The sequence below is a fragment of the Harpia harpyja genome, chromosome 23, assembly GCF_026419915.1.
Source record: "Harpia harpyja isolate bHarHar1 chromosome 23, bHarHar1 primary haplotype, whole genome shotgun sequence".
NCBI lineage: Eukaryota > Metazoa > Chordata > Aves > Accipitriformes > Accipitridae > Harpia > Harpia harpyja.
In genome coordinates, this window is record NC_068962.1 from 11,562,167 (window position 1) to 11,587,417 (window position 25,251).

Genomic DNA, 25,251 nt, shown 5'->3' on the forward strand with positions numbered 1-25,251 from the left:
TATTTAGAAATACTGTCTTTTGCTCATTCTTCCAAAGAAGCTGTCAGCAACCGGCTGGATTTCAGTGACATCATTTAATTAAGAGTTTCCAAATCAAGTATAGTTACAATAGTTACAAGATTCTGACAATTAAAAAAAAAAAAAAAGTGTTGGAGTTGAAATCAATGAAATCTGCTTTTGACTAGGTGACTTTAATTGGATGAAATTGTAATTTGGACAGTGCTTTGGGAAGACACTGGAAGGAGCAAGATTTACTCCACATTTCTGTAATATTGCTGTTAAACCTACCCCTGTGTGAATAACTGATTTTATTTTATATTAAAGGAAATTACTAGAACATAATTCTGAAACAAACCTTTTGTTTCTGTGTAAGAGAGTCAAAGTGTGATGTGGGTTGATTTCGCTATATGATTTTTATTTAAGTACAGCCAGAAAAAGGTTGGAAAAGCAAATCTTGCTAAGTTGCAAAAGTGTTTGCTGTTTTCAGCATTCTAGTACAGGAATACATGTTTAAAATGAGGTTTTGATAGTGGCTAATTGAAAGTAAGCTGATGGAACAAGAAGTTGAATTTTGTTAAACATCTTGTTAAACATGCCCTTTTGAAGCAGTAGTGAGGGATGTTTTTATCCAGATGCATTCTCATTTGCTACTCTCCGAGTGGGCACTCTGATCCAGTGTACATATGGCTACAAATACAATCTCAGATATTCTTCTGGAAAAATAATTAAAAAAATACTGTTTCCTGCAGCCATAGCCTGTGGCTAGATGTTTCAACTGCAAGTGTTGAAACAGTCATATGTGCATAAGTTACTCGAATGCTAAAAAGTGGAGTACGTTTTGAACTGCATTCTTGAGCAGTGACTCTAAATTTTTTCAACTTGCAGAACTCTATCATTTTCATCTGGTTCTAATGACAACTTTTACCCAATGTACATCTACTGACAATAGGCTTTCTTTTCTTTCATACCTTTTGTGAGATTCCAGCAACTTCCAAGTTGCAAGTATTTGTAAACGTTTGTTCAGTTGGGAAGTAGAGGAAGCAAGGTTTCAGCTGCAGTCTCAAACTAAACGAGTTCTGCTGTCACATGCATATACTTTTCTCCTCTTCCCCAAAAGAAGGCATAAACCCAATTTGTTTTCTTAGTAGTATACAAAGCGCTTCAGTTTGGACAGATTATTATTAGTAGTATTAGTATGGTTGTTACATATTTATAAATATAAAATAGATTTTATATATATATATACACACACACACTCAGGTTTATTTCCATAGAGATATCTTTGTTGGGGCTGATTGATAGGTATTTTCTTTTAGTAAAGCATAGACACCAATTTCAGTGATACTGTTATTCTAGATAAGTTTTCCTTCTTGTTTAAGGCTCACAAAGTGACATTGTATATGAAGACTAAAATTTCATTCTTTGCAAAAGATGTGTCTACTGTGTCTCGTATGGTACCTCTTTTGCTGTTGCTATGTACTGGACATTGGTTATAACAGCCAAAATAACTAACTTTGTATCTGGCACATTCCTTGTGTTAGGTTATGTACTAATGCCTCCTTAAATGTTTTTTTTAAAATCCCGTTTCCTAGAAATCTTCATGATATGTCCTTTGTACTTGCTGATACTGAAAAGGAGTGTATTCAGTAGGGTCTGCTCCCCAGTGGAATAGGTGAGGAAATTTTTGAGTGACTTTCAGGGAAAATACTGAAAATGTTTTAATTTTCAGTACTAATGAAACCCGTCCTATCTAGGTATTCTTTCTTCTAACTTTCCTGTAGGAGCATCTGCCACTATCACTCGCTGGAGCTGAGTTGAGATACTCCAGTATATTGGCAAAAGGGTTCATTTTTTGAGTGACGAAAAATTGAGCCTTTTTTGTGTGGTCTGTCCTTGAGACATTAACAGCATGAAACAACACATCTCTCAGAAAGCTAAATAATCTAGAATTTATAGAGTTAAGCTAAAATATTTCTCTTATTTTGTGTTGCAACATGCATATCCGGTCCTAGAAATGTTTTTTAAAAAAATCTTCTAGATGAAGAATAAACAGTGCTAAATATGGTAATAACATTAAGCTACAAAATTCCTTACAATTGTGTCAGTGTGCCTTGGAAACTTCACACATACTGGAGCAAAACAGTATTTATATCCATGAAAAGACAGCCTTTTGCCAGACGCTCCTGCTTTTGATTTGCACTGTATCCATCTAGATTTGCACATTGTCAGCAGGGGTTTTCTAGAGTTATGAAATGCAAAATTGTTAAATGAACACATTAATCGTATACTCTTCTATGTTTTAAAGGAAATGTTGTAGGGATACTTGTAGTGCTTTTCATTCTTTTCCTAAGTGCTCTAGAAAACCATTGTATACATATTTCAGCTGTGTGATTTCACAGAATCACGGACTGGTTGAGGTTGGCAAGGACCTCTGGAAGGAATCTGGTCCAACCCCCCTGCTCAAGCAGGGCCACCTAAAGCTGGTTGCCTAGGATCATGTCCAGATGGCTTTTGAGTATCTCCATTCTAGCTCTCCTGCTGAAGACTGAACAAGTTGGGGTTTTTTGCCCCCCCCCCCTTCTTTCTGTTTGTTTTTTTTTTTTTTCCCTCTTTTTTCTCTTTTGCCATTTAGCTGTATATTTTCAAAGTCTAAGAAGTATATGGTTTTGGTGGATTGAGGAGGAAAAGATCTGTATATCTCTGCCTGGTCCCAGGGCATTCTGTTCTGCTGCTCTTAATTACTCATTATATTCTACATTGAAGGTAAATAACATTGCTATTAGGAAGAAAATAGCTATGGGAAGGACAGTGGTAAACTTGTGACTTTGAAAATGATTGACCTCTCATATGTATTTTTAAATTAGCACTGGTTTTGTACATAGCAATCATAAATGAGAACCTGTAAGCTTTTTTTAAAACTAGCCTATGTGCATTTGCAATGCTTGTCTGTTAAGATTCCATGGCAGTGATTTTTAAGGAATAGACACATGATCTAAAACAAAAAACATACCGCCAGTTAATGAGTGAGTGCCTACCAACTGACCAATGACAAACTGGTGTGTATCCAAGTTCTGAAGTAAAATATTTGGAAATGGCATAAAATTAATATGTTGGGCCACATCACTTTCTCACTTTGGTTTGCTTTCCAGTTCCTTACAGGCCATATCCATAGTTCCTGAAAAGTCAGTTGATAGGTATAAGCTTCTTACATTTTGGACATGCACTTGTTTTTCATCCTTTATGTTTTCATCTACTTAAAAAGGTGCTTGGTTTAAATTCTATAGTGGTACTTTACTTTTTAAAATAAAGTTGTTTAGCTTGGTTTTTAATGTGCACAGTTCATAAAAGTTTAAAAGTAAGATAGGGTAAGTGTAAGTATGTGTTTAAAGTTGATTACGTATGTGATGAGAGCTGCATTATCCAAGTTTTTGACTCCTTGAGGCAGTGAATTTTGTGAGTTCTTAGCATCACAAGAGCTGTGAAATAAGTTCTCTGCAGTTTATTAGACTGACCTTTTGAGTGCTTTAGAAAGCACTTCTTGTTACTTCTACCATTTCCATTTTGTTAAATATATAAATAGGTGTCAGCTTTGCTCTTTGCCTTTGTAGCACAGCTAATGCACCAGAAGATGATGCTCCAAATAGATACTCCCGAACAGACAGGACAACTTACAGCAGATACAGCAGGGATGCAAATTCTTCTGGCAGTTCTGTACCAAGTAATGCTTTGGAAAAGAGGATTGAGGAACTTGAAAGGGTAAGTACCAACTAATATCTGCGTGGCATGTATCTGAATTAAAGTACCTTTGAAACTCCATGGGGAAATCTACCAGTAAAATACACAGAAATGATGATAACTGCTTGAAGTACAGATAGTTATGTCTATAAAAATGTATAAAGAGTCAGACTGACTAAGAAGAATGTGAACTTTCTAATCACAGATGTTTAGTTTTCATTTGGTATATAAGTGAGAAATAGTTGAGGTGAAGATAATACACTTAGAGAGCCAGCAGTGCTCTGTGTATTTCTTGTATGTACCTCGTGACACACCAACACAGGGTCAATAACTTGAGGGAAGGAGGGGCTCACTGGCTGTTCAGAAAATTCGCAAGCTTGGTTTTGATCTAATTCTTATTTTGGACTTTTTTAATGTACTGAAATATTATAAAATTTAATTTCTATCCAGTTGTTTGTTAAAGTTTTAAACATTTAAAATACATATTTTAAACAAAGTTGTCATTTCTTCAGACATTCTTCATACAAACAATTTGGGAAAATGTAATAACGTTAAAGCTGTGTTTTTTACCTAAACCAGTATTTTACTAAATAATGTCATCTGTGTAATCTATTACTGGCTTCTCTGTCTTCCTCTGAAGTGGATTTTTGTGGGTAACTTGCCAAATATTCTTGAATTTGTATGGGTGAAAGTTACTAAGTAAACACAATTTGAATAGATCTTTTTTGGAAAGGATGAAAATAAAACATATTTTGTAGAAATTAATTTTCCTTTTTTTTTTTTTTTTTTAAAAGACTTGGGGAAGCCTGATTTGAGTGAAGTACACCATAATCCTCCCTACCAAATCAGCTTCCTTCTGAAATAATTTAACTGCCAGTAACACAGAAAATAGAGGAAGATTTAAGGGCTTTCTTTCAGTATCCTGAACCCTGATTTACTGAATTCCTAATGGACACTTTCATTTTTTCTCACATTCAGGCTCACAGATCTAACAGTGAGTCTTCATTCCTTGTTAATGGTAGTATAAAAAACAACCACCAAAAACCCAAACAAAAGCCAACAACAAACAAACAAAAAAAAGGAGGACTAACTCTGCCAGTGTAACAAATTTGGAAGCTGATACTTTAGATTTATTTCTGGTTTGGGCCCCTATCCAATTTGGGTTCATGCTTAAGTTAAATGTTAATTAAAACATTATCTCTGGTATCAGAAATATCACACAGGTTTGTTGTGGGTAAAATATTTTCTTAGACATGATTCTTTAGCTCCTTGAAATGTAAGGGCTTGAAGACGTGGGTTTGACTTGCTGTAGAAAAGGAATTATAGGTAAGTGTGTGGGGGGGTTTCTTCTTTGTTTTAAATGGTAATAACTTAAAACTCTCTCTTAAACCCCCAAATTACATTTCAAACTTCATTGCATATTCTGGTTTTAGGAACTTGCAAAGGAGAGACAGGAAAATGCGAGATTAATGAAGATGACACAGGACAAAGAGGAACTAATTGGAAAGCTGAAGGAAGAAATTGATTTATTAAACAGAGTAAGCACATACTTTCTTATATGGTGCTGTGTAAAGAGGGGATAAAAGTCTCTGTATTTTCTGTGCTCTTTTTCAGGCACCTGCATCCACTGGGCAAGTTCAGAATAGAATTAAGTGTGGAGTTTTTTTTGTATTTGTGTAACTTCTCAAGACGCATGTCAATAAGTTATATTTTTTCCAGGTGACTTCTGTTTGTCATGGTTAACTTCCGTAAGTTGTGTGTTATTGGAGTACCTGTATTTCTTGTTGCTGTAAGTGTTCGTAGAGCAAGGTTATAAAAGCAAGAGTTCTTTACTGCCTCTTCTTTCCAAATTCACTACGTAGCATACCAGGAAATAATTAAGTTGGGGTTTTGACAGTTTTCTCAGTAAATTTTTACCCAGGACTTTTGTTAGACAAAGTAATTAGAAATTTAATTTCATTTTAGTCAGCTTTTAATTACTAATAATAGTTTAGATGATCTTAGAAATATTTGGGAGTAAGTGCTTTATATTCTTACACATATTCTCATACTCTTTATTGTTGATTCCCAAGTAAAAGCAGAAAGAGACAGGGGGCAGGAGACTTGGGCTAGTATCGCTTGGGCAAGGTGTGTAGGCAGGAGAAGAGAGGGTAGAAGAGTCAGACATACTTGGGAATGGGACAGGTTGAGAAGTTTTCAAGTGGATAGAAGATTGCGATTTTAACAAGTCCTGGTTTTAAGGACAGGCTGGAACTCTTTCATAGAGTGGATTAGTGACCTTCATCTTGCACTTCCTGGCTGAGGTGCAGAGTCTGGATGTACTAGGTATATATGCCTCTACTAGTCCAGTGCAGACATGCCTATAAAAATTCAGAAGAAACTTTCAGAGCTGGCCTTGGTCAATCTAGCAGTGAAGGGAGGCAATAACTCTATGTGTGTAGTGGCAAACTTTCATTTTGCGCTATTCATTTGTAGCAAAGGAGGACAACATTTAGAAGTTTGCAAACTAATCTAGGGAAAGAAAGGAGATAAGGTTATTCTGAAACAGGTATCTTTTATTCTTTTATGAAGAAAGTTGGGAGTTAATCTGTAGGATAAATGAAGTATTGTCTGTTTTGGAGGGATTCCTATTTTAATCGAGGAATTGATCTTCATGTCGTTCTTCCATTCTGCAAAGAATCTGTCACATCTAAACTGATGACCTAATTGCAGTCAAGGCAAGTGTTCATTCCTTCTACATAATGGATAGTAAAGCTACTTAATACTGCTGGTCACACCCGACTTCCTGAGTCAGAGGTCAGAAAGAACAAATCAAAAGAATGTAAATGACTGAAAGCCTGTGGTTTAGGACCTTGACTGTTTGTGAGGTTTGCTGTTCGAGAAACAATGTTATTTTTTTCTGCTATATTTGAAGTACGATGTCCTAAATTAAATCCATTGAGTGGCTGACTAGAAAGTGTCTTTGAACATTTGTAGTAAAGTCAAGCAGTGCCTGTGCCTTGCCTGTGTTAAGTATGATGGCAATTTCTGCTTGTTGTGTGGAAGGAAAACATAAACCAGAATATAGTCCTTTCAAAAACCTCTTTATTATAGAATGACTAAAATTGTACCTTTCCATGAGATCTACAAAGCCATCTTATTGGTGCTCCCTAGGTAGCTTTTCTAAAACACGTAAGAGAATGGTTATTTTTCTCCGTCAGGTCAGCATTTCTCATAGCTGTAACATTGTTAGCTTAATTGCAGTGCAATTTATTTATGTTTGCATCCCTTAGGCTTTTCTTAATGATGAAATAGCTGCCTTTTGACTTTGTAGCCAGCATAATAATTTATCTTCTTAAAAAGTTTGAATCCTGTCTCAAAATGTTTGAATCATGTCTCAAATGATGCTTCCATTAAAACGGATATAGTTTTACTTTCTTTTTTAATAGGTCTTGGATTTATGGTTGCTTCTATATTGACTATCCATGTGGATTTAGAAAGAGGAAAGGTTTAGAATATTAAGAAAAGCTACAGAAATACTGCATCATTCCCATGATAGAAGGTTATGGAAATTAATAGTTATATTTGCCTAAGGTTTATTGTCATAACTGAGATCACGAGAGCCAGCACTTGGACATCCATCTGTTCTTCATGGAATGTTACTCTGTGGACCTGGCACCAGGATTGGATGCTTCACACAGAAGAACAGTTGTGATCTTCAGCCTTCTGCTCAGATAAAAGAATGTCCTGAGGACTAAACTTTACTTAGTGAGTTTATGCAGAGATCTTTTTAAAAAGTTTTGCTGGTAGGCAACCTAAATAGGGGTCTCTAAATTTGACCATCTACGCATTCATGGTATTTCTCCATCTTTTCAATTAATCAAAATATACAGTTATTGCATGTTAAGTTGCACAGATATGGAAAGAATTTCACATCAAAGAGCCTAAATTACTTCTTAAAATGCCGTTTTATTGCATAGCTTTCTGACTGCTCAGTCCTCATATTTAAAGAAATGCTCTTTCTAGAAGTTTCAGTCAGTTCATAACCATGGATGCATCCTTGATTGGCAAAGGTCTTGTGTTACACTTGAAAAACTGTTTTTCCAAGAATCCTGAAAACTTCTTGGCAGACTGTTTCTCATTTTAATTAAATATATTTATTTAATGTAACAATATAATTTTACTGACATCAGTCGGTGCATCACAAAGATACTTAAAGAACATCATCAGCTGCATTTATATTGAGAAACAGAAAAGGGTTTCTGCTATAAATGGCACTCTTTCACTCCAGTACATTAGCCACTAAAGTATGTCTGCCACATTTTTTCTAAGAAAGGGGTAATTGCTTCATAAAAACCTCAAATGGCTGAAGGGAAAGGCATCTCAAGACATTTAAATATTTGTAGACTAAGTTCAACTGTCGACTAGTTTATACTTGGTCATCTCTGACCTCACTAAGATGTCATTGTAGTTAAATGTATGTTTGGAGAGAGTCCGTCAGTGAGGATTTACAATCCAATTAGTTGTGTAGTTACTTGTTCCTTGGTATGTGAAGTCCAAGCTTTCCTGTTATTGCGTTTTTTTCACTAATAAGCATAAATTAGTGTTGTAGTTTCGAATTTTGAATAAGAAACTTTAAATTTCAGAGTAGTAAACCCCACCTGCGTCTCTCAGTCCATTGTTTCTGTAGATATTTAAACTGCAGTAGTTATTTTTCCTGGCTCATATTCAAGAAACTCTTACTTGTAGTAATCTTTGGAATGTTATTTTTACAGCATAAACATTTAAAAAACTTCTAATATTTTATTTTGAGTAAACTACAGGTATTGTAAACAGAAGGTTTTTAGGTAAGCTTTGAGGCATCTGATGGCTAGGTTAACAAGAAGTTACGTATTACTGAACGAAAAAAAAAATCATTTTATTGAAAAAGCGTTGTCCCTTCCATCTGACTATTGATTTGAACTGCATGAGAGAAAAAGTGTATTTCTTACAATTACATAGTAAACTGTATTTATAGTAGCTATCCATCAAAACTTTCCATGCTTGGGTGTTTAAGTCACTTGTATCGGTTGTGTCGGTGTGGTCAAATGCTTTTCCTGGAAGTTGTTCATACTGTGATGCAGCATTACTTCTGTGAGGCAAAGAGGAATTTCTGCTAGTGATTTCTTGATTCCACATTACAAAACCAATAATGTAATTGCGAAGGTATTGCGATATGGATTTTGGCTTAGCAAACTGAAGAGGCTTTTAAAAACCATAGTATCGATTAAACACAACATCTCTAGCATGCACTTCTGGAATGACCCCACTAAAAAGAAATAAGAAAATAGTCTCTGTATATCAAATACTGCTTAACAACTTCAAGGAACAAGAGAGAGAAAATCTGTACTACTGTTTTATGTTTAATCTAGCATGGCAACAGTAGGGTTTTGCAGACTTCAATCAAAAGGCATCTAAGATCTCTAATGAGAATCCTGGTTCTTCCTCCTTTGCCTGGCTTTCATTTTCCTCCTTAAAGTGCTGACTTTGAGGTCTCTCTTCTGTTTCTTCATTTTTTTTGTTCTCATTCTGTTTTCTTCCATGGTTTTTTTGTACAGCAAAATTATTTTTACTGAAGTAATGCTTACATTAAACAGCCAATTTCACTGGTTTTCACTCCAAACGCTTGAAAAGACGTGGTAGGAAGCGAAGAAGTGAAATGGGAACTGGGTAAATATGGTAATTGGTGGAAGAAGGATGAACATTTGGGGTAGGAGCAATCTGTTTTAAGCATCCATTATTACTGTGTGTGCTGTCTGTTCTTTCAGTAGCAGTTTACACAGAAGTTAGAAAATGCCTTTTAATTTTTTTCACAGAAAGTGGAAAAAAAAGTGGAGAGGCAGTTTGTGAAAATTTTGATACTTAATTTAAAACACAAAGCAGGTCACCTTGCAGTAATAACCAGTAATGTGTATATGTGAGCAGGATAGTTGCAGACAAGCACAGTCTGGGGAGCAGAGGCAATAGCTGACTAATACACTCTCTGTATATGCCAATAAAATTATCGCACCCATCCTGTTTTGGTTTCTTGATGCATTAATTTCTGCTGTAGCTTTAGTTTTGATAATGTGTTTCCATTTACAGGTGCTTCTACATGGGAATATAATATTAATGTTTTGTAATTACAGTAACACGTGGAAAAAGGCTAGTTTAACAGATTTAAGGGTAGCTACTGTGGCACTAATTCTTCCCAACCCCAACTTGTTCATTTCAGAGCTAAGATGCTAAATTCCTGCTGGAACTAAGTGAAAGTTTGTATTTATGTCCTGAGAAATGTTTGTATTTCTTTTTCCTTTCACAGGACCTAGATGATATAGAAGATGAAAATGAACAATTGAAGCAAGAAAATAAAACCCTCTTAAAAGTTGTTGGACAGCTGACAAGGTAGAAGATTCAAGCCTCAGTGAGGAAAGATTTAAGAAACTACTGATTGAACGTTAAGGTCAATATAGTAATACTTCCTGTGTTGCAGTATGTTATAATAACTGTCTTTATATTTATTGTTAGGAAACCAGATGAATGTTTATTTTCATAGTACTTTCTTCTTCATTCAATGAAATGGCATCAAATCTGGGGTATATTTTTAGCTTTCTTTTCAGTAAGAATAATTAACATTTTTGACATATTTCAAAATATTAAGTTCAAAAATATTCAGGTTTTGTATCTTCAGATTGCATCTGGATAAATTACAGTAATTTAAAATTCATAGCACCAAGATCACTTTCAGTCCATGTGGGTGTATATTTTTGAAATGAATGGAAGCAATACATAGAAGCTTTGTTTACACAGATCCAAAATATATATTTTGGGAAATATTTCCTTTTGTGTTTAAACAGCTGTAAAGTGGATGCCTTATTACTGATGTATAACATTTTGCAGATTGATTACTTGCTCTAAAACTCTTGTATGTTGAGGTTTTTTTACTGTATCTGAAAGACTGACAATATTAGAGTAGCAATTTTTTTTTTCTGTATAACAGTATTCTGGCAGGAGGGAGAGGTTTTATTAAAAAAAACCACAAACACAACCCCACCAAAAAACCACTAAATCACCTGTGGTATCAGCATTAATGAGTTCCTAGAATCATATTGAAGTTGTGCACTGCAGTTTATTTTAAAGCTTTTGCTTTAGCGATGAAATGCAAGTTTGCTATCAGACAGTAAGTTTGTTTGCTGTGTTGAGAATTCAAACAAAGCCTGGAGCTTTCATTTTAGCAAAGACACTTTTTCAATACTCTTCTGCTTAAAGCTGTCATCTTAAAGTTTGTAGTGATCATAGCCAATATAAGTTTTTTGATGTTTTCATTTTTTAAGCTGGGTGAAGATTTTTGTACATAACAAAGTAGAGGGGCATACAAGTGATTCATGCCCTTTTGAAACATCAAATGGTTTAAAAAACCCTTTTATCCTTGATTTTAAACTAACAAGGTGTTTAAAAAGTGCCTATTTAGATGTTACAATCCACTTATGACTGTGTACTGATTCTTCTATAACATGAGAGTAGACAAAATTTTCACTTGACGTTAACCACAGACCTCAGTTAACAATTCTCTTCAAATTTCAGCTTAACAAGAATTTTATGTACTTTATTTCATCTTAATACGGCACATTTTTCATTCCTGATCAGAATAAATGTATATGTCGTTTGAGTCAGGACACTAGAAATGAAAACATTTTGAAGAGTCCAGGCTTTTTCTTGACGATTTTGAAGTTTGGTGTCAGAAAGTTGCATGCATATAGTTTTTGTTACCTTAAAACGTAAAGGCAACTTTAAGATATAATAACGATGACCTTTTCAGATTTGCCAATTGTTTTCATAATGTGTATTTAATGACTGTAAGAGTTTCTTAAAGTTCAAATCCAGGTAATATTGTTACGCCTTGGATTGTTTTGGATATAGGATAGGTTATTTTGCATTTGTATATTCTAATGAGGAGGAACTTTTCAAAGCTTTAAAGTATTTTTCAAGACACTTATATTCCAGGATGCCTCGGTGTTTTCTTTCACAGTGGATGAGATCCCAATTAGACACCATTTAAAACCTTTACTCAGGGGTTTAAATGGTATGGGGGGGGTGTGTGTGTATAGGCCCTCTGAACTACGATATACACCAGTGAATATTGCTTTCAATATTATTCAAACAGTACAAAGTCCCTTAATTTATCAGTTTTATGAAATTAAAAATCTAAAGTAATAAAAAAATCAGTTGAGATGTATGCCTTCTGAATAAATGTGAAACTTTCTCTGGAAGAACTTCTGATTTCCTTCTCTGTGTGCTAGGTAGGAATTATACGTACCGATTTATGGCATGGGCTGTCAAACATATTGAAGCATCGTTAAGGAGTTAATGCAGAACACACAGATATTAATACGAAGTTGTTAATGAGGTATTTCATAAACTGTATTTCACATACATTTTAAACCAAAGAACAGTGACAACAGAGAACATAAACAAAAATCACTTGTCTTCATATTACCTCTTCTTGGTTTGCATGTGTATTGATTAAAACTTAGCAGTAGTAATGCCAAAATTAGAACTTTTTTTTTTTTCTTTTTGTTAACTTGGACATCTAGCTGATAGGAATATTTGGCAGAAGTACTTCTGATACCCTACCTCGAAGAGGTACTGGCAAGGGAAGTTTCCAAATATTTGAAACCAGTAATCTTCAGCCAGAACATGTGAACAAAGGAGCTGTTGGGTACTCACAGATAAAAGTACCTGCGGACATTATCATTGTTGTTTATAATAAAAATATAAAGCTCTTCATGGTTTTAAAAATTCCCACAAATTGTATCTTGAAGCATAACAGTCTGCTGACAGTTTGGAAGATTTAGATGATGTTTTGGAAAAAAGTACGTCAGTAACAATTCATTATTGCTTACATTATCAGACTGTTGGGAGGAGTTTAGTAGATTCTAGGAAAAATGATGTATTGCGTAGAATATTAATAATTGTCTATTCACTTCTTGTCATTATCTTTTTATTTCAGTAGGGTAACCTTATAGTCAAGCTTAAACATAGAGTAAGTTTTTCTCCTAGGTGATTCGAAGGTGTTAAATTAGCTACCTTACCAGCAATTCACTAACCCATGTCTATATCCTTGCCAGTCTAACACCTCGATTGTTTTCAGTTGTGTGATTTAAAAGCAGAGAAAGCACAGTAACTGGGAACCCACCTCACTTGGGAAGGCTGTGGGATTCCTGAATGAATCTGGTTATTAACGTACCTAGACTAAATTAATTTACTAGGGCTTTTTGGGGGGGAAAGGTAGGGGATGGGGTGGGGCGGGGGGCACATTAATATGCAATATTAATTGTATGGGTAAGTCTCCTGGAGATTTCTGAACTTTCATGTCTTAAAATTCATACCAAACCGCTTAGGTCTAGCATCTGTGTTTCTGGGTAACTTGGGTCATCTAGGAAATGTAGACAGAAAAGTACTCCCATTGACTAAAACAACTAAGAAAATTTTTTTTGGAGATACTTCAATATCGAACAGTACATAATTCCTATTTTGATAATGCACAATGATACTCCTGTTATGGTCACATATAGAAAACATATACTACATCCAGAACTGAAGGTTAAAATTGTGCAGAAATATTTTTATCATTGATAATATGCACTAATGTTTGTGGGATTTATTCCCTAAAGAAGAGGTTCAACCATATATAAAAGTTGGTGTTTTTTACAAGGAAATTCAAAGTAACTCATTTTCCATTTTTTAAATAAATGGCCATGTTTATAGTTCAGTGTTACTTGATGTGTCTATTAACTGAAAGAGTACAGTCTGTATTTGCAAATGAGTGTTTTTTTCTGTCTTTAAAGCAAAATTTTTCTTGGTTAATTACCAGATTTGTATTTACACATTCAGAGATTAATTATTTCTGTGTTAGATTGGCTCTGAATTTGAGAGGTAGAGTGAGAAAAGAGGGTAACAAGAAATAAATCAATGACTTCCAAAGTAGGAAGTATAACCTAATAATTTTTTTTTTTCTTTTAATTCAGCTGTACTGAGAATTAGCTGTGGAGAGATTTATGATTGGCATAAGTACTACAAAAAATACAGGGGTTTTAGTATGTTGGAAACAACTGATTAACCTACATCAAAGCTCTTTTCAACTTGTCTGCTATCATTACAGCTTGGAAGCTTGCTACCGTAAGAGAGACCAAAAGGAATACTGGAGATCAAATTACCTATTAAGATTTTGCTAGGAGAGCAGAGTTACACTGACTCCAGCTTTTTTATGGTTTTCTGTAAGTTCTTCATGGCTATTTCCAGCTTGAATTGAAACAAATCAGTATTAGTAGCCAGGAGGAAAGGTAATTATTGGGAAACAAATACATGAGTAATAACTATGGATACCATTGACATATGACTGAGTGTCAGTATTTCTTGGGCTCAGACCCTTTATGTCAGTTGAGTCGGTCCATCTGCATCAGTATTAATGATCATAAACATCTGATGTTTAATAAGAAGCAACTATTTTAGTTGCTTAGTTTAAAAACAGTACAATAAAAAAAATTCGTGCTGGTACTTGTAGCTGCCTAAGACTGAGAGGCCAAGGATTATACTTAAAAGTTTTGTTAAAAATGAAACAAATGAATTCTGGATCTTGTAAATTAATGATACAGAGGTTCACTACAGATCTGTTCCATGCCGGTCATTCTGGTGTTGATACCTGCAAAAGGTATTGACACCAGCATTTCTAGAAGCATTTCTACTTCTGTTATTAAGCATTTCTTTAGGACTACTTAAATATATCCAGGACAAAAAGGACTTTGATACGTATTTTAGTAGCATTCATGATCTTCCAAGTATGTTGACTTACTGTAGCAAATCTCTGCCTACCATTTCTCCTTGTACTGTAGCAGATGTACATTACCTTGTTAATTTAATCCTTTTGCTTTTATTTCTGGTGTAACCATTCTTCTTCAGGGCTAGTTGTGATCTTTCTGGTCTGGAAAAATTGTGATAGTTGAGTTTTTCTCTGAAAATAGTCTCATAATGCAGAGTCATTTTTTTAAAATACCCATTATATGCATTTAAAAAGTTGAAGCATTAAGCTATAAATAACTAAATATCCATTTTAGTTTTGAACATTGACTAGTTGCGATATTATTTGTGATATCAGATTAAAAATTAATGTTGAGATTCTTGCTATTGCAGGTAAAAGATACGTGTTTAATCTAACAATAAAGACTGTGTGCCTTTGTCCAAATAAAACAAAATTCTTTTTAATCCAGGCTGACTACTTATTGTTTTTAAAGGAGAATTAATATTGTCTGACTAAAATTCTAGCTGGATTTGTCACCCATACTGGGAAGCTCCCAACCTTAGCTGCTAGAATTATTTTTATGTTCAGATTCACTTCTTCAAGTGTGCATGTGTTTGCACACACACAAGAGAGAAATCTGCATATTTCCACTATACTAATTTTCTGCTTCAGGAATGTAGTGAGTATCCTTCCATCAGTTAGATGGAAATGGCCTTTTCCTGTACTTCAAAGTTGAAGTATAGCCCTTCCCAGGAAAAGATAATGAAGGATGTTACAGTGCTACTTCTACACAAATGAAGTGAGTTGACTTCACAATAGATTTAATTTCTGAAGTTTCTATATGAATACATGGTCTCTTCTCCTGCACAGGCAGAATCATTAAAGACAACCTCCTTTTCATTCATTGCTGGAGACTACACATAAGGAGAAAAAGTGGATCATCAGTAAACACTGGGGAGATAGTAACTATATCACAGTTTGTCATAAAGTTTGTAATGTTGTTTTAAAAAACCAACTTGAAACATAAATACCACAAGAAACCATGCATTCAACACTATGGTTACTTCATGGATAAGACATTATGAGCATTTGCACTTAATAAATTTTAAAATGTTGGGTGAATTCGGTTTAGGATCATTTCTCCTACAGTTGACTTGGTTTATGAAAACTCAGTGGTCTTTGGATTTTGTTTTAAAATATAAAAGTATGTCCTTCCTCAGTTTTTGCGTTTGGCATTGTAGGTTCTTCAGTCTTGCTGGGATATTTTGGCTTCAAGTACACAAGTGCCTGTTCTGTGTTCCTCCTTTAGTCACTGGATTTGCCATACAATATCCACCTGATCTTAGCACTTGGTATGTTTTCCTGTGGATGTTCTAATTTTTCTCCAGCCCATCTCTTCCTTTCTCTTTTGTAATTTTATTCTCTTCTGTAATGTTGGTATCTTCTTGTTTCCCTTGTTCTGCTAGAACCTTCAAGTGGTATCTATGAAGTGTAACAGTGTCCATAGAACTATTCTTTGCTGGATTTTTTTCCTTTCTTAAACAGACCTCAAACATTTGTGTGAGAATTTCTCATTTGGTGGATAATTACACTGTGGAACGTACTGCTGCTGGAAGTTGCTCTGGGACACCAAGAACTTACCAAGGTTTTGAGAGGGATTGAATATTGATGTGGATATTAAGATGATCCAATGCTCTAGTTATACCATAAAAAGTTCTGTTAGTCTCCAATTGTTAAAAATGAAAAGGAAACCTTGTAGGAATATCACGTGTAAGAGTGATGTTGATGTATGGAAAGCATTTGGGCAGGAGTCAACAACAGGGATATCTTTTTGATGTGTATCTAATGGTCTCAAATAGCACAATGCTCTATGGAGGTCTAGTGGGTTTCCACCTACATCTATCTGCAGGTTTGCCGCTGAGAGCTTCTGGTCTAGCAGCTGACAACCCTTTGTGTGTGGAAACTGATGCTTACATTTCACTTGGCATTCCTTGAGCAGGAAGGTCCATTTACACAGCCAATACCCATAGTCTCTCTTGCTAATACCTCAGTAGGGAGTTCTGTTTAAGAAAAAATTGACTGGCAGCCTCTGGATTCACTCAAGGCATTTGAAGTAATATCAAGCATTTGGCATGTTTTAATATTTGATTAGGAAATGGCTGGAGTCTTCTATACCACATAAAAAGACAGCGCTTCATTTTCTTAGGCAATGTCAAGTCCCCTAGGCCTTTTCTTGGAAGTGAAACTTGCTGCCTTCAGAGAAGACTTTTTTAATCTTAACACGTTTAAATTGGGCTCATTTTATAGTCTTGATGAGGTTGCTTACCTCAACAAACCCAAAACCTCCAAGCCTTCTTTTAACAAGCACTAGAAGTTAAATCTTTGGAAAAGTTCTAGGAGCACATTTGAGGGTTAAGCACTTTAAGATCAAAAGAAATCTGTAAGTCCTTGTCTTCTTCATTGAAGAAAATCTGGCTAAAAAGACAAAACCCAGCAGTGTTTTTGAGTGACTACCTTGGTAGTCATTGATGGGCTTCTAGGGAGTACAGTTGTTTCTGCAGACTGAAGTCCTGCAAGTACCTTAACATAGCAAAGAATAACAGCAGAGTTCTAGAAGTATCTGACTTGCATTTTCTACTAGTTTGGACCAAACCACGCAAAACATTGTTTGTAATTAGTGATGGAATTGTAGTTGATGTTGCTGATGAAGGAGAAGAAAAAGTGAGATTCTCTTACTTTTTAATTTGTATTTTAGGCTTTCTTCAAGAAATGTGTCTGTGGTGTTAATTGCTGAGAGATTAAACAGTAAACTTTGGCAGTAATTGTGTAAGTTTTAGAATCTTTGAGGTAAGAGGTGCCAGCTTTGATATCTTTAATGCCTTTGACTTGTAGATATTTGTTACATAGTAAAGCTCTGTTACACATAACAAAAGGTAAAAGCCTTATCTACACTGCTGAGATCATAATCCAAGTCTATGTTGATTTTTAATCAATATGCTGTAAATTTTTAAGAATATTAAATAACATGGGTATCAAACTTTGTTTTGAGATCTGGAATTTCTTTAATAAGGGAGATAATGAAAATGTAGGCATATTTGGTGCTAATGCTTTGCCTTTTTTTCTGGTATACAAATGCTGTTGAAGATGAACACGTTTTGTAATTGATCTTCTAATTGTTGACTTCTTTAGATGTTATGGCTAATAAAATCCATGCTTTCTGAAATAGCAAAAGGATGCACTTAAAATGTGGTGACAGCAAAAATGAGAACTTAATCTCTGCTTAGTCTTTGAGGGCAGGAGCTCAAGCAATTTTTATGGGTTTCCCTTGATGAAATGACCTGAAGATGTTTAGGTATTACAGACTCATTCAACAAGCTATTGTGTAATCTCTCGCTGCAATGAAGCAGCATTAACTCTTGTCCTTTCTTTGTACCAGGGTATTTTCTAAGAACCCAAAGCATAATTTAAAAGAAAAACAGTGGGGTTTTGTTGCACAAGATTATATTTGAGAAAACTACATCTTCATAATTGGCATCTTGACACATTCTGCATTAGTATTTATCTCTGGAAATCAGATTTTGTAGACTGAGAGCCTGTGGAATGAAATCTTTGTTTTTCTGTCTCTCAGAAATGTTAATCTCTGCTTTTGCCTGAAGGCTCGTTACAACAGTGATGCATTTTAGAGTTTAAAATTTTGATTGCAACAGTGTAAGTGTGGTTACAGCCAGCTACCAAATATATTTAATGGGTGGGGACAATAAAACCACTGAAGCTTTGCAAGTTGAGACTCTCTAGAAATAACTCTCATATTTCTCTGTGAGGCAATTAGATAGAAAATGCTAATTGTTCCCAACTGAATCACTGTTCCCATTTAACTGCTTCTGCTCACTATAGTTTGTAATAAAATGTCACTTAAAACCCCCTGTAATTGTGTTGCTCTGGCTTTGTATGAGAAGTGATGTTTAAAAAAGACTGGCCACTTCCAATTTGCACTGTCAGATTCTAGGATTTATAAAGATAGTTAAAAGCAGAGAGAAAATAAGGAAAAAATGTAGGGCTTGAGACTGTGCAGGATTGAATATTAGGGAGAGGAATAGGTGTGTAAGGGTGAAGAAAATCTGGGTTTTCTCCATTTTTTTCACATAGTTTTCAACAAGGAAAAGCCAACAAACTGGATATTTTATAAAGATCTAAAGGTGGTTCCAGTTGTCACTGCAGTATAGTTAGTGTTTTTATGAGAAAAATATGACCTCCAGCTTTTCATTTGCTCACCTTTGCACAGATACTTACTTAAAAAGGAAAATAATATGACTTTCCACCCTCCAAGTTATGCAAATTGCTATCTAAAATCAGAGCTTTGGTCATATTTTTCCTAGACCATGCTAGGCTGTAGATGAGTAGGCAGAAATTTAGGACATTACTTTTCAAATATTATGTAATTTGTGGTACTACTACAGTAATATTGGTTAGTATGTTCGATGGTTTTGGGAGTGTGTAGGGCTAGCCCCAGGCGTTTAGATCTCTAGCAGAAATGTGATAGAGCTGATTCTCAGGATATGGTGGGAGCCCCTTGCTAAAGCACTGGGACCATATGGAGGACTTCTGATCTGCTTGCATCTGAGCACCCTTTTGCTGCATCCTGCAGATTTAGGTATTACAAAGTCGTCTTCAACAGCTGCTGACAGATTTATGGGTGGGGAAGAAAAAAAAATAGACAACTACTTTTGCAGTATACCAGATAGGTATATGCAAGTGCTATAGAACAAAATGATTTGAAAAGTCTTTTAAAATGCACGTTGAATATAATGTCACTGAGTGAAGTCATTTAGTACACTTTAATGTAATTCACTGTGCCTGTCTAAAGTGGTGGTGCTTGTATGAGTTTTTTAAAAATGCTTAGAATAATTATAAATATACGTATCGTATGTTTATGTTTACAAGGTTAGAATGATTTTTTTTTTTATGTAACTGACTCTATTCAGGTGCTTCCCTTGCATCCATTTAAATAGCTGTACTTGTTTGAAAAATTAACTGTTTTGTTATAGGAAATGCTAACTAGAATTAGCGATTTGTTGCTGGTGTAATGAGCCGTCATTTTTTAATACTAAAAATTGTAATCCAAAAATTGATTGCTTGAAAGTCATGTTCCTGTAAGAACTGCAATGATTACTAACTGGTTTTTAAGTAGTACCTAAGACTAAAAAAATAGGTAAAAGAAAACGTTATTTACATTTTCCTACTTTCTTTAGTATTCAGTAGCATTCATTACTCACTTTCTTAACTTTTTCTGTTTCACTGAGATTTCACATGTGTATTTTTGGTTGATCTGCATAGCAGCAGGAGAAGGATACTCTTCTGGGTGCACTCAGTTGTAAAAGCCCAGAACTGGATAAGGATCGCCAGAAAGGTGCTGCTTATTTTGAATAAAACGGCTTGTGCAGCTCTATAAGTATGCTGCTCTTTCAGATTTCTTTTAAGCAGCTGTCAGGAGTCTCCACTGAGAAACTCTCTATGTAGGAATCGCATCCTTTTTATTTGGCAGCCCATCCATTGAGTTTACGTTGCTTTTTGAATGCTGTTAATATTGTAGCTGAGGCAGTTGAGAGCAGAAAGAATTGTACTGGCTTCCTTCTGTTGGAGCATATTCCAATATTTGGCAACTGTTCCTGGCAATAACAGTGTAGCTTACTCCACCAGTTGAAGAAAGTGGATTGCTATTTGGGATTTGTAAGAAGTGGAAGTGTTCGCCGATTCAAAGGCAGTAGTGACCAGCAGGTGTTCACAGGGCTACCTCTGTAATGGAGAGCAATGTGCCATACTGAATTTTGTTAAGAGATCCACAGTAAGGTTGTAAATTGGACGTTAGCTCAGATGAGAGGTCAAAGAAGTATTCAAAGTAGAAACTAAACTCCTATATCCGAAAGTGTTACTGAAATGGATGAATTAAGCTGATGTCTTTGGGCTGTCTATTCTGTAGGTCAGTGAAGATGCAGACTTCTCGGGTCTTTTGCAGTGGTGCTTCTAATCTATAGGTAGCTAAAGACTCAAGCTTTCCAGGTCTCTCACTTCACTATCCTTTTTTTCTTCAACAGCACTGAATTATTTTTTATGACACTTAAGTAGATCTCATTTGGCTACTTGAGGATTCTACAGTAGACGAGTGTAATTGTCCTTTTTCTTGGTTTCATTTGTTTCTGTTATCTTTTGCCTTATTGATACCTCTTGAGATTTTCAGTGCTTAAGCTGAAATATAGTTCAGTTTACATTCTAAATCTAAGGAAGGTTATCCCAGCAGATTACTATTTACCTCTGCAATTGAAGTGTTCTATGTATTTTACTCATTTTTAATGCTGTGGATGCAAAAACAGTTAAGGCTTCAGGAAATGCCTGTATCGATGCTGCCAAATGCTCAATATTTGAATTTATTAGCAGTCTTTTCTGGCCCCGTGCTGCAGTCAGAGCTGAGCGATTACAGAAAGTAAACAACTGAAGTACCTATGCGGGGAGCAAGAGTTATAGGTAAGCACTTTCTGTTTGGTTTTTTCCTCTCTCAGGCCATGCTGTAGATACACTGTGCTGTCCGCTAAGCTGCTGCAGCTAGGCAGCTGAACCAACATATTTCAGGGTAGTATCATTAACTGAGTGCTGATATGAAAACCCACTGGACAGGATGAATCAGCTTCCATTTATTTGCAAATTGGCGGAATGTCATGTTCCTCCTCTGCTCTTCCTCTATGAAATTTTTACCTGTCTTTCCCACTGCTCTCTTGCAAATAACAGCGTGTCCCAATGCCCAGAAACAGGAAGGTTTTAAAGCAAGTCAGCTATTGATTTGTCAGCTGCCCCATTCAGCACCGAGGCAGTGACACACAGGATGCAGTTTACTAGGCGTTGGCACCAAGGAGAATTTTCCTCCTTGTAATCTGGCAAAATACCATATCTCCTCACCAAAGAGACTGAAACAAAACATATTTTTTCTCATCATTACGCAAGAATTAAAATAGTAAACTGTTTTGAGATCTTGGCAAGTGTTACTCTGGATTTTAATGAACTTTAATCACCTCTCAAGAAAAGCAATAATTAAATCACTTTGAATAAAGCATCTAAATTTGAAATCATGGGCAGAACTTTTTCCCCTGTTTTGTCCCCTGCGTAACATTATGTTATTTAGCTTGTTAAGCATTCTTGGCACTTCCAAGAAGAGATAAAATGGCATTTTGAAGAATATTTCTTATGGTGCTTAAGAAATCAGTTCTCTATAAAACAATTTCCCAGTGAGCACAGAATATAGCTAAATATTAGGCCTTTTTCCAAAATAGAAGAGGAAACACTTTAATTTAGCACAAGTTCCGAGTGAGTCATGTTCTGCCTGGTGAATTGCAAAGACCAAATACACGTGTACTGCTACAGTTCTTGCTAATGTGGCTCTAGGATCCCAAGCCTAAGATGGGAAGCTGCAAGGCCAGGGAAAGCAAGCCTCAAATTCAGTGTCATACAGGGAAAAGGCTGGGTGTGTTATACAGCCTTTTCTCATTCCTCTAACTATGCTTTTTATGATGCTTGACTTCATTGCAGGTCTGCTACACTATTTTTTGTTTGTGTGTCACAGCGAGAATTTAGGGTGTGTCATTGAGAGACGGGAACGTGAGCAAAGGTCAGGCTGGATGGCAGGTAGGGATCGAGGCGCTGGTAAGTATGCCTGCAAGGAGTATATTTGTATGAGATGATGATATTTGGCTTGGGAGGGGAAAAGACAAGGCTGTTTGGTTGATGTGTTGGCATGGAAATAGTTATCACAGTAGCTAGGCTGTACTGAACCTGTGGAAAATACCATTACTTAAAAATAAGTCCTCATGCATGCTGATTCTGTTTTTCCTTTTATTTCTTTAGTGCAACAGAGAGTAATAGCTATGGGGTACAGAGGAAGTAGAAAGGGACAGAAGAGGGGTCAGAGTGTGAAAGAACAGGACGTTGCAAAAAGGCTTTAAAACAAAACGGGCACAGTAAGTCAAATGCGAGAGGAGGGTGGCTGGAGTCCTCTTGCCAGCAGACAGCCTGTCCCAGCACTCAGCAAAATAACAGCAGTCAACCAGAAAGGCATCCAGTCAACTTAGAAAGGCATCCAGACTAGGGGCTGTGAAAGGTTAGGGGCTGTGAAAGGTGAGAGCTCGGAGATTCTTCCTTTTCAGGCAGATAAGCTTATAAAGGCTACTGCTTTTGTCAGTTTTCAGCTGATAAAAAGATCTATATGCTGTTATTAAGCCTATATGATCTTTGGTAAACATCACAGTACAAGGCTTAAAACTTATTACATGTTTTCAGGTGTATTTTGAAAGTGTATTTGGCACATGTAGTTTTTAAAATTGTCTCAGTGATATGTAATAAAAAGAGAAATGAGAAAGTATCCGCAGGCAATGAAGACAGCTCAGCAGAAGCAGTAGCAAATTCTGAGCAACAGCTGTGAGTGTGTGTGTGTGTGCTGCTGTGTACTCTGTTACGTCTTTCCTTGAATTACTGTGTGGGTGAGTCTGATACTGGCTGACAGCAAGGTTGGTTCAGTGGAGCTGCAGAGAAATCTGGGAGTTTGCAAGCTCTGCAGGAACCAGGCAGAATTTAAAAAACAGTTCATGAAGAGATAACAGAGTGGCTGTGATGGGACTTTCTTCACTGAGGAAAGGAGGAATTTGACTATGAGCAGCAGCCTTAAGGACAGAGCACTCCAAACTCTACGGACCAGTGTCACTAGCAGTAATAACCTGTTCCTTTGAATCACAGCAAAGTAAGAGTAATGTCTGTGAGAGAAACTAAAGAATAGCATGGGATGATCTTAGCGTGGGGTGGTTTCTGTGCTCTGTGTTTAAAAAAAAAAAAACCCAATACCTGGGCAGCATCTAGTCCTTTGAAAGGATCCTTTAAAAGGAAGGAGAAATGCCATTATGTCATTCATAGTGCCAGGTGCATTTGAAGGAAGCGGAGCCTACCTTTCTCATCTCTGATCTGCTGTAGAAGGATTCTGATTTTATTTGAAGGACCTTTTTTTTCTGTAAAGGGGATAGATCTGCTAGTCTAAGACTTTCCACAAGAACTCCTCAACTCTGAAATTTTCTGTGTTTTATAACTCACGTTTAGTATTCAAGAGAACTAATGTTTTCGCTATCTAGATACCGTAAACACTTCTCGTTCCTTCCCCTTTCTTTCAGTTAGGGTAAAATGTAGGGAAAGGATTTGAAATAGTTATTTCTTAGAAGGGGAGAGGTGGATTTGATGATCATTGCTAAGACTGTGGTTTAATGGGTTTTAGTGTTACTGGAGAGCTGGATATTTTGGAAAAGATGTTCAGAACTTTGGGTGGCCATTCTAGAATCTGTTTGTACTGTATTTCTAAATTAGGAATTAAAAACAGATGCAACACAAGATTAATTAGTCTCCATGTACTTTCCCTTGTCACCATGCCGTCCTCCTGTGAGAGCTGTATGCCAGAAAGCCAGGAAGAGGGCAGTCTCACCACAAGTAATTTCATTGTACAAGAACAAAAACTAATTCCCAAGTTTCCTCCCAAATATAACCATGTTAAATAGAGGATCTGTTCAGGATTGCATAACTGCTTCTGTAGCAATTACAGAAAATGCCTACATGGAAAAGCAACAGTAGGAAAGCATCTGTGTTTCTAGCTTGTCTCTCTATAAGGTTTTCTTTCCTCTTCTGTTAATTTAATACAGATACAACTGTACAATCCATTTTTCTCTTCAGTACATTTTTTTCTCATTTGTTGTTTCTCTTCCTAAGTGAAGTGAGCGGAGTCAGCTTGACAGAGCTAGCCAGCTTTCTGTAGATCCAGGGCATGTGATTTGTGGCCCATACTTGGGAAACCACTGGTATTAACTTGTTTATGAAATCTACTTCAGTAGCATAATGACTAGAGAAGGATGTCAGCCCTCAGGAGGGACCAGGCTGGATGGAATGCTAAAGAGCGGAGGAGAGAGAAATCCCATAGCCCACTTGACTACAGGCTGCTTAAATCACTCAAGCTCTGGTTGAAACACTGACCTCTCCGGACAAAATAGTCTCTTCCCGATAACTCTCTGCCCTGCTTTCTGACTTGCTGCGGAGGAAGCAGGATCTCTATCCAGTTTATTACTGGATTATACACATGATAGACTATATACAACAGGTGATATGAACTCTGTCCTAAACCAGCAGTTTTGTTTTCAGTAGCCTGGTTACTCTTTAGATAGAGATGTTTAGATATCTCAGTCAAGACCTTTGAGGCAGCTGCTTATCGGAGACCTTGCCTGTATGCTCTTCCCCGTACGGGCTGGGCTGGGTCGAGAGCGGGCTCGGGCTGCTTGGGCTCTCTGAGCCTTCCTCAAGGTGGAAATACAGCTGGGCAGCACATGCCGATAATCTCATGGAAAGGCTAGGATCAAAGAACTGTAGTGTGGGAAGCAGCCAGCTGGGGAATGGAATCGGAAGCCAGTTCAGCGATCCATTTTTTCAGAAAGCGAACGAGCCGTCTGAGAGCTTTCCGAGGGAGCCAGAGCAGAGCCCTGGGCAAGGAAAGAGAAGAAAACCTGGTAGCAAACTGCTGCCTGCGCGTGAGGTCCCATACTGTCTTCCTCCCCCGCTGAGCTGAAAGGGACGTAGCTAAATGGGGCGGTGGTGTGAACAGCCCTGTCCCTAAGGAAGGGAAAAGGGATCCGACGGGCAGCCCTTGTGACTGC

At 36.4% G+C, this 25,251-nt stretch overlaps 1 protein-coding gene across 3 annotated transcripts in view; it reads left to right on the forward strand.

Annotated features, from left to right (window-relative positions):
* PAWR (pro-apoptotic WT1 regulator) overlaps positions 1–14,241 on the forward strand; it is an 83,946-nt gene extending 69,705 nt beyond the window's left edge. For 2 of the 3 annotated variants that reach the window (XM_052774674.1, XM_052774675.1), the window contains 3 exons: positions 3,609–3,756; positions 5,169–5,273; positions 10,055–12,005. In XM_052774674.1, coding sequence (XP_052630634.1) covers positions 3,609–3,756; positions 5,169–5,273; positions 10,055–10,141 — 340 coding nt within the window. In that variant the 3' untranslated portion in view covers positions 10,142–12,005. Of the gene's footprint in view, positions 1–3,608; positions 3,757–5,168; positions 5,274–10,054; positions 12,006–13,894 lie in introns of those variants that run through there. The other variant, XM_052774676.1, reaches the window with a different exon arrangement.
* Positions 14,242–25,251: the final 11,010 nt, after the last annotated feature.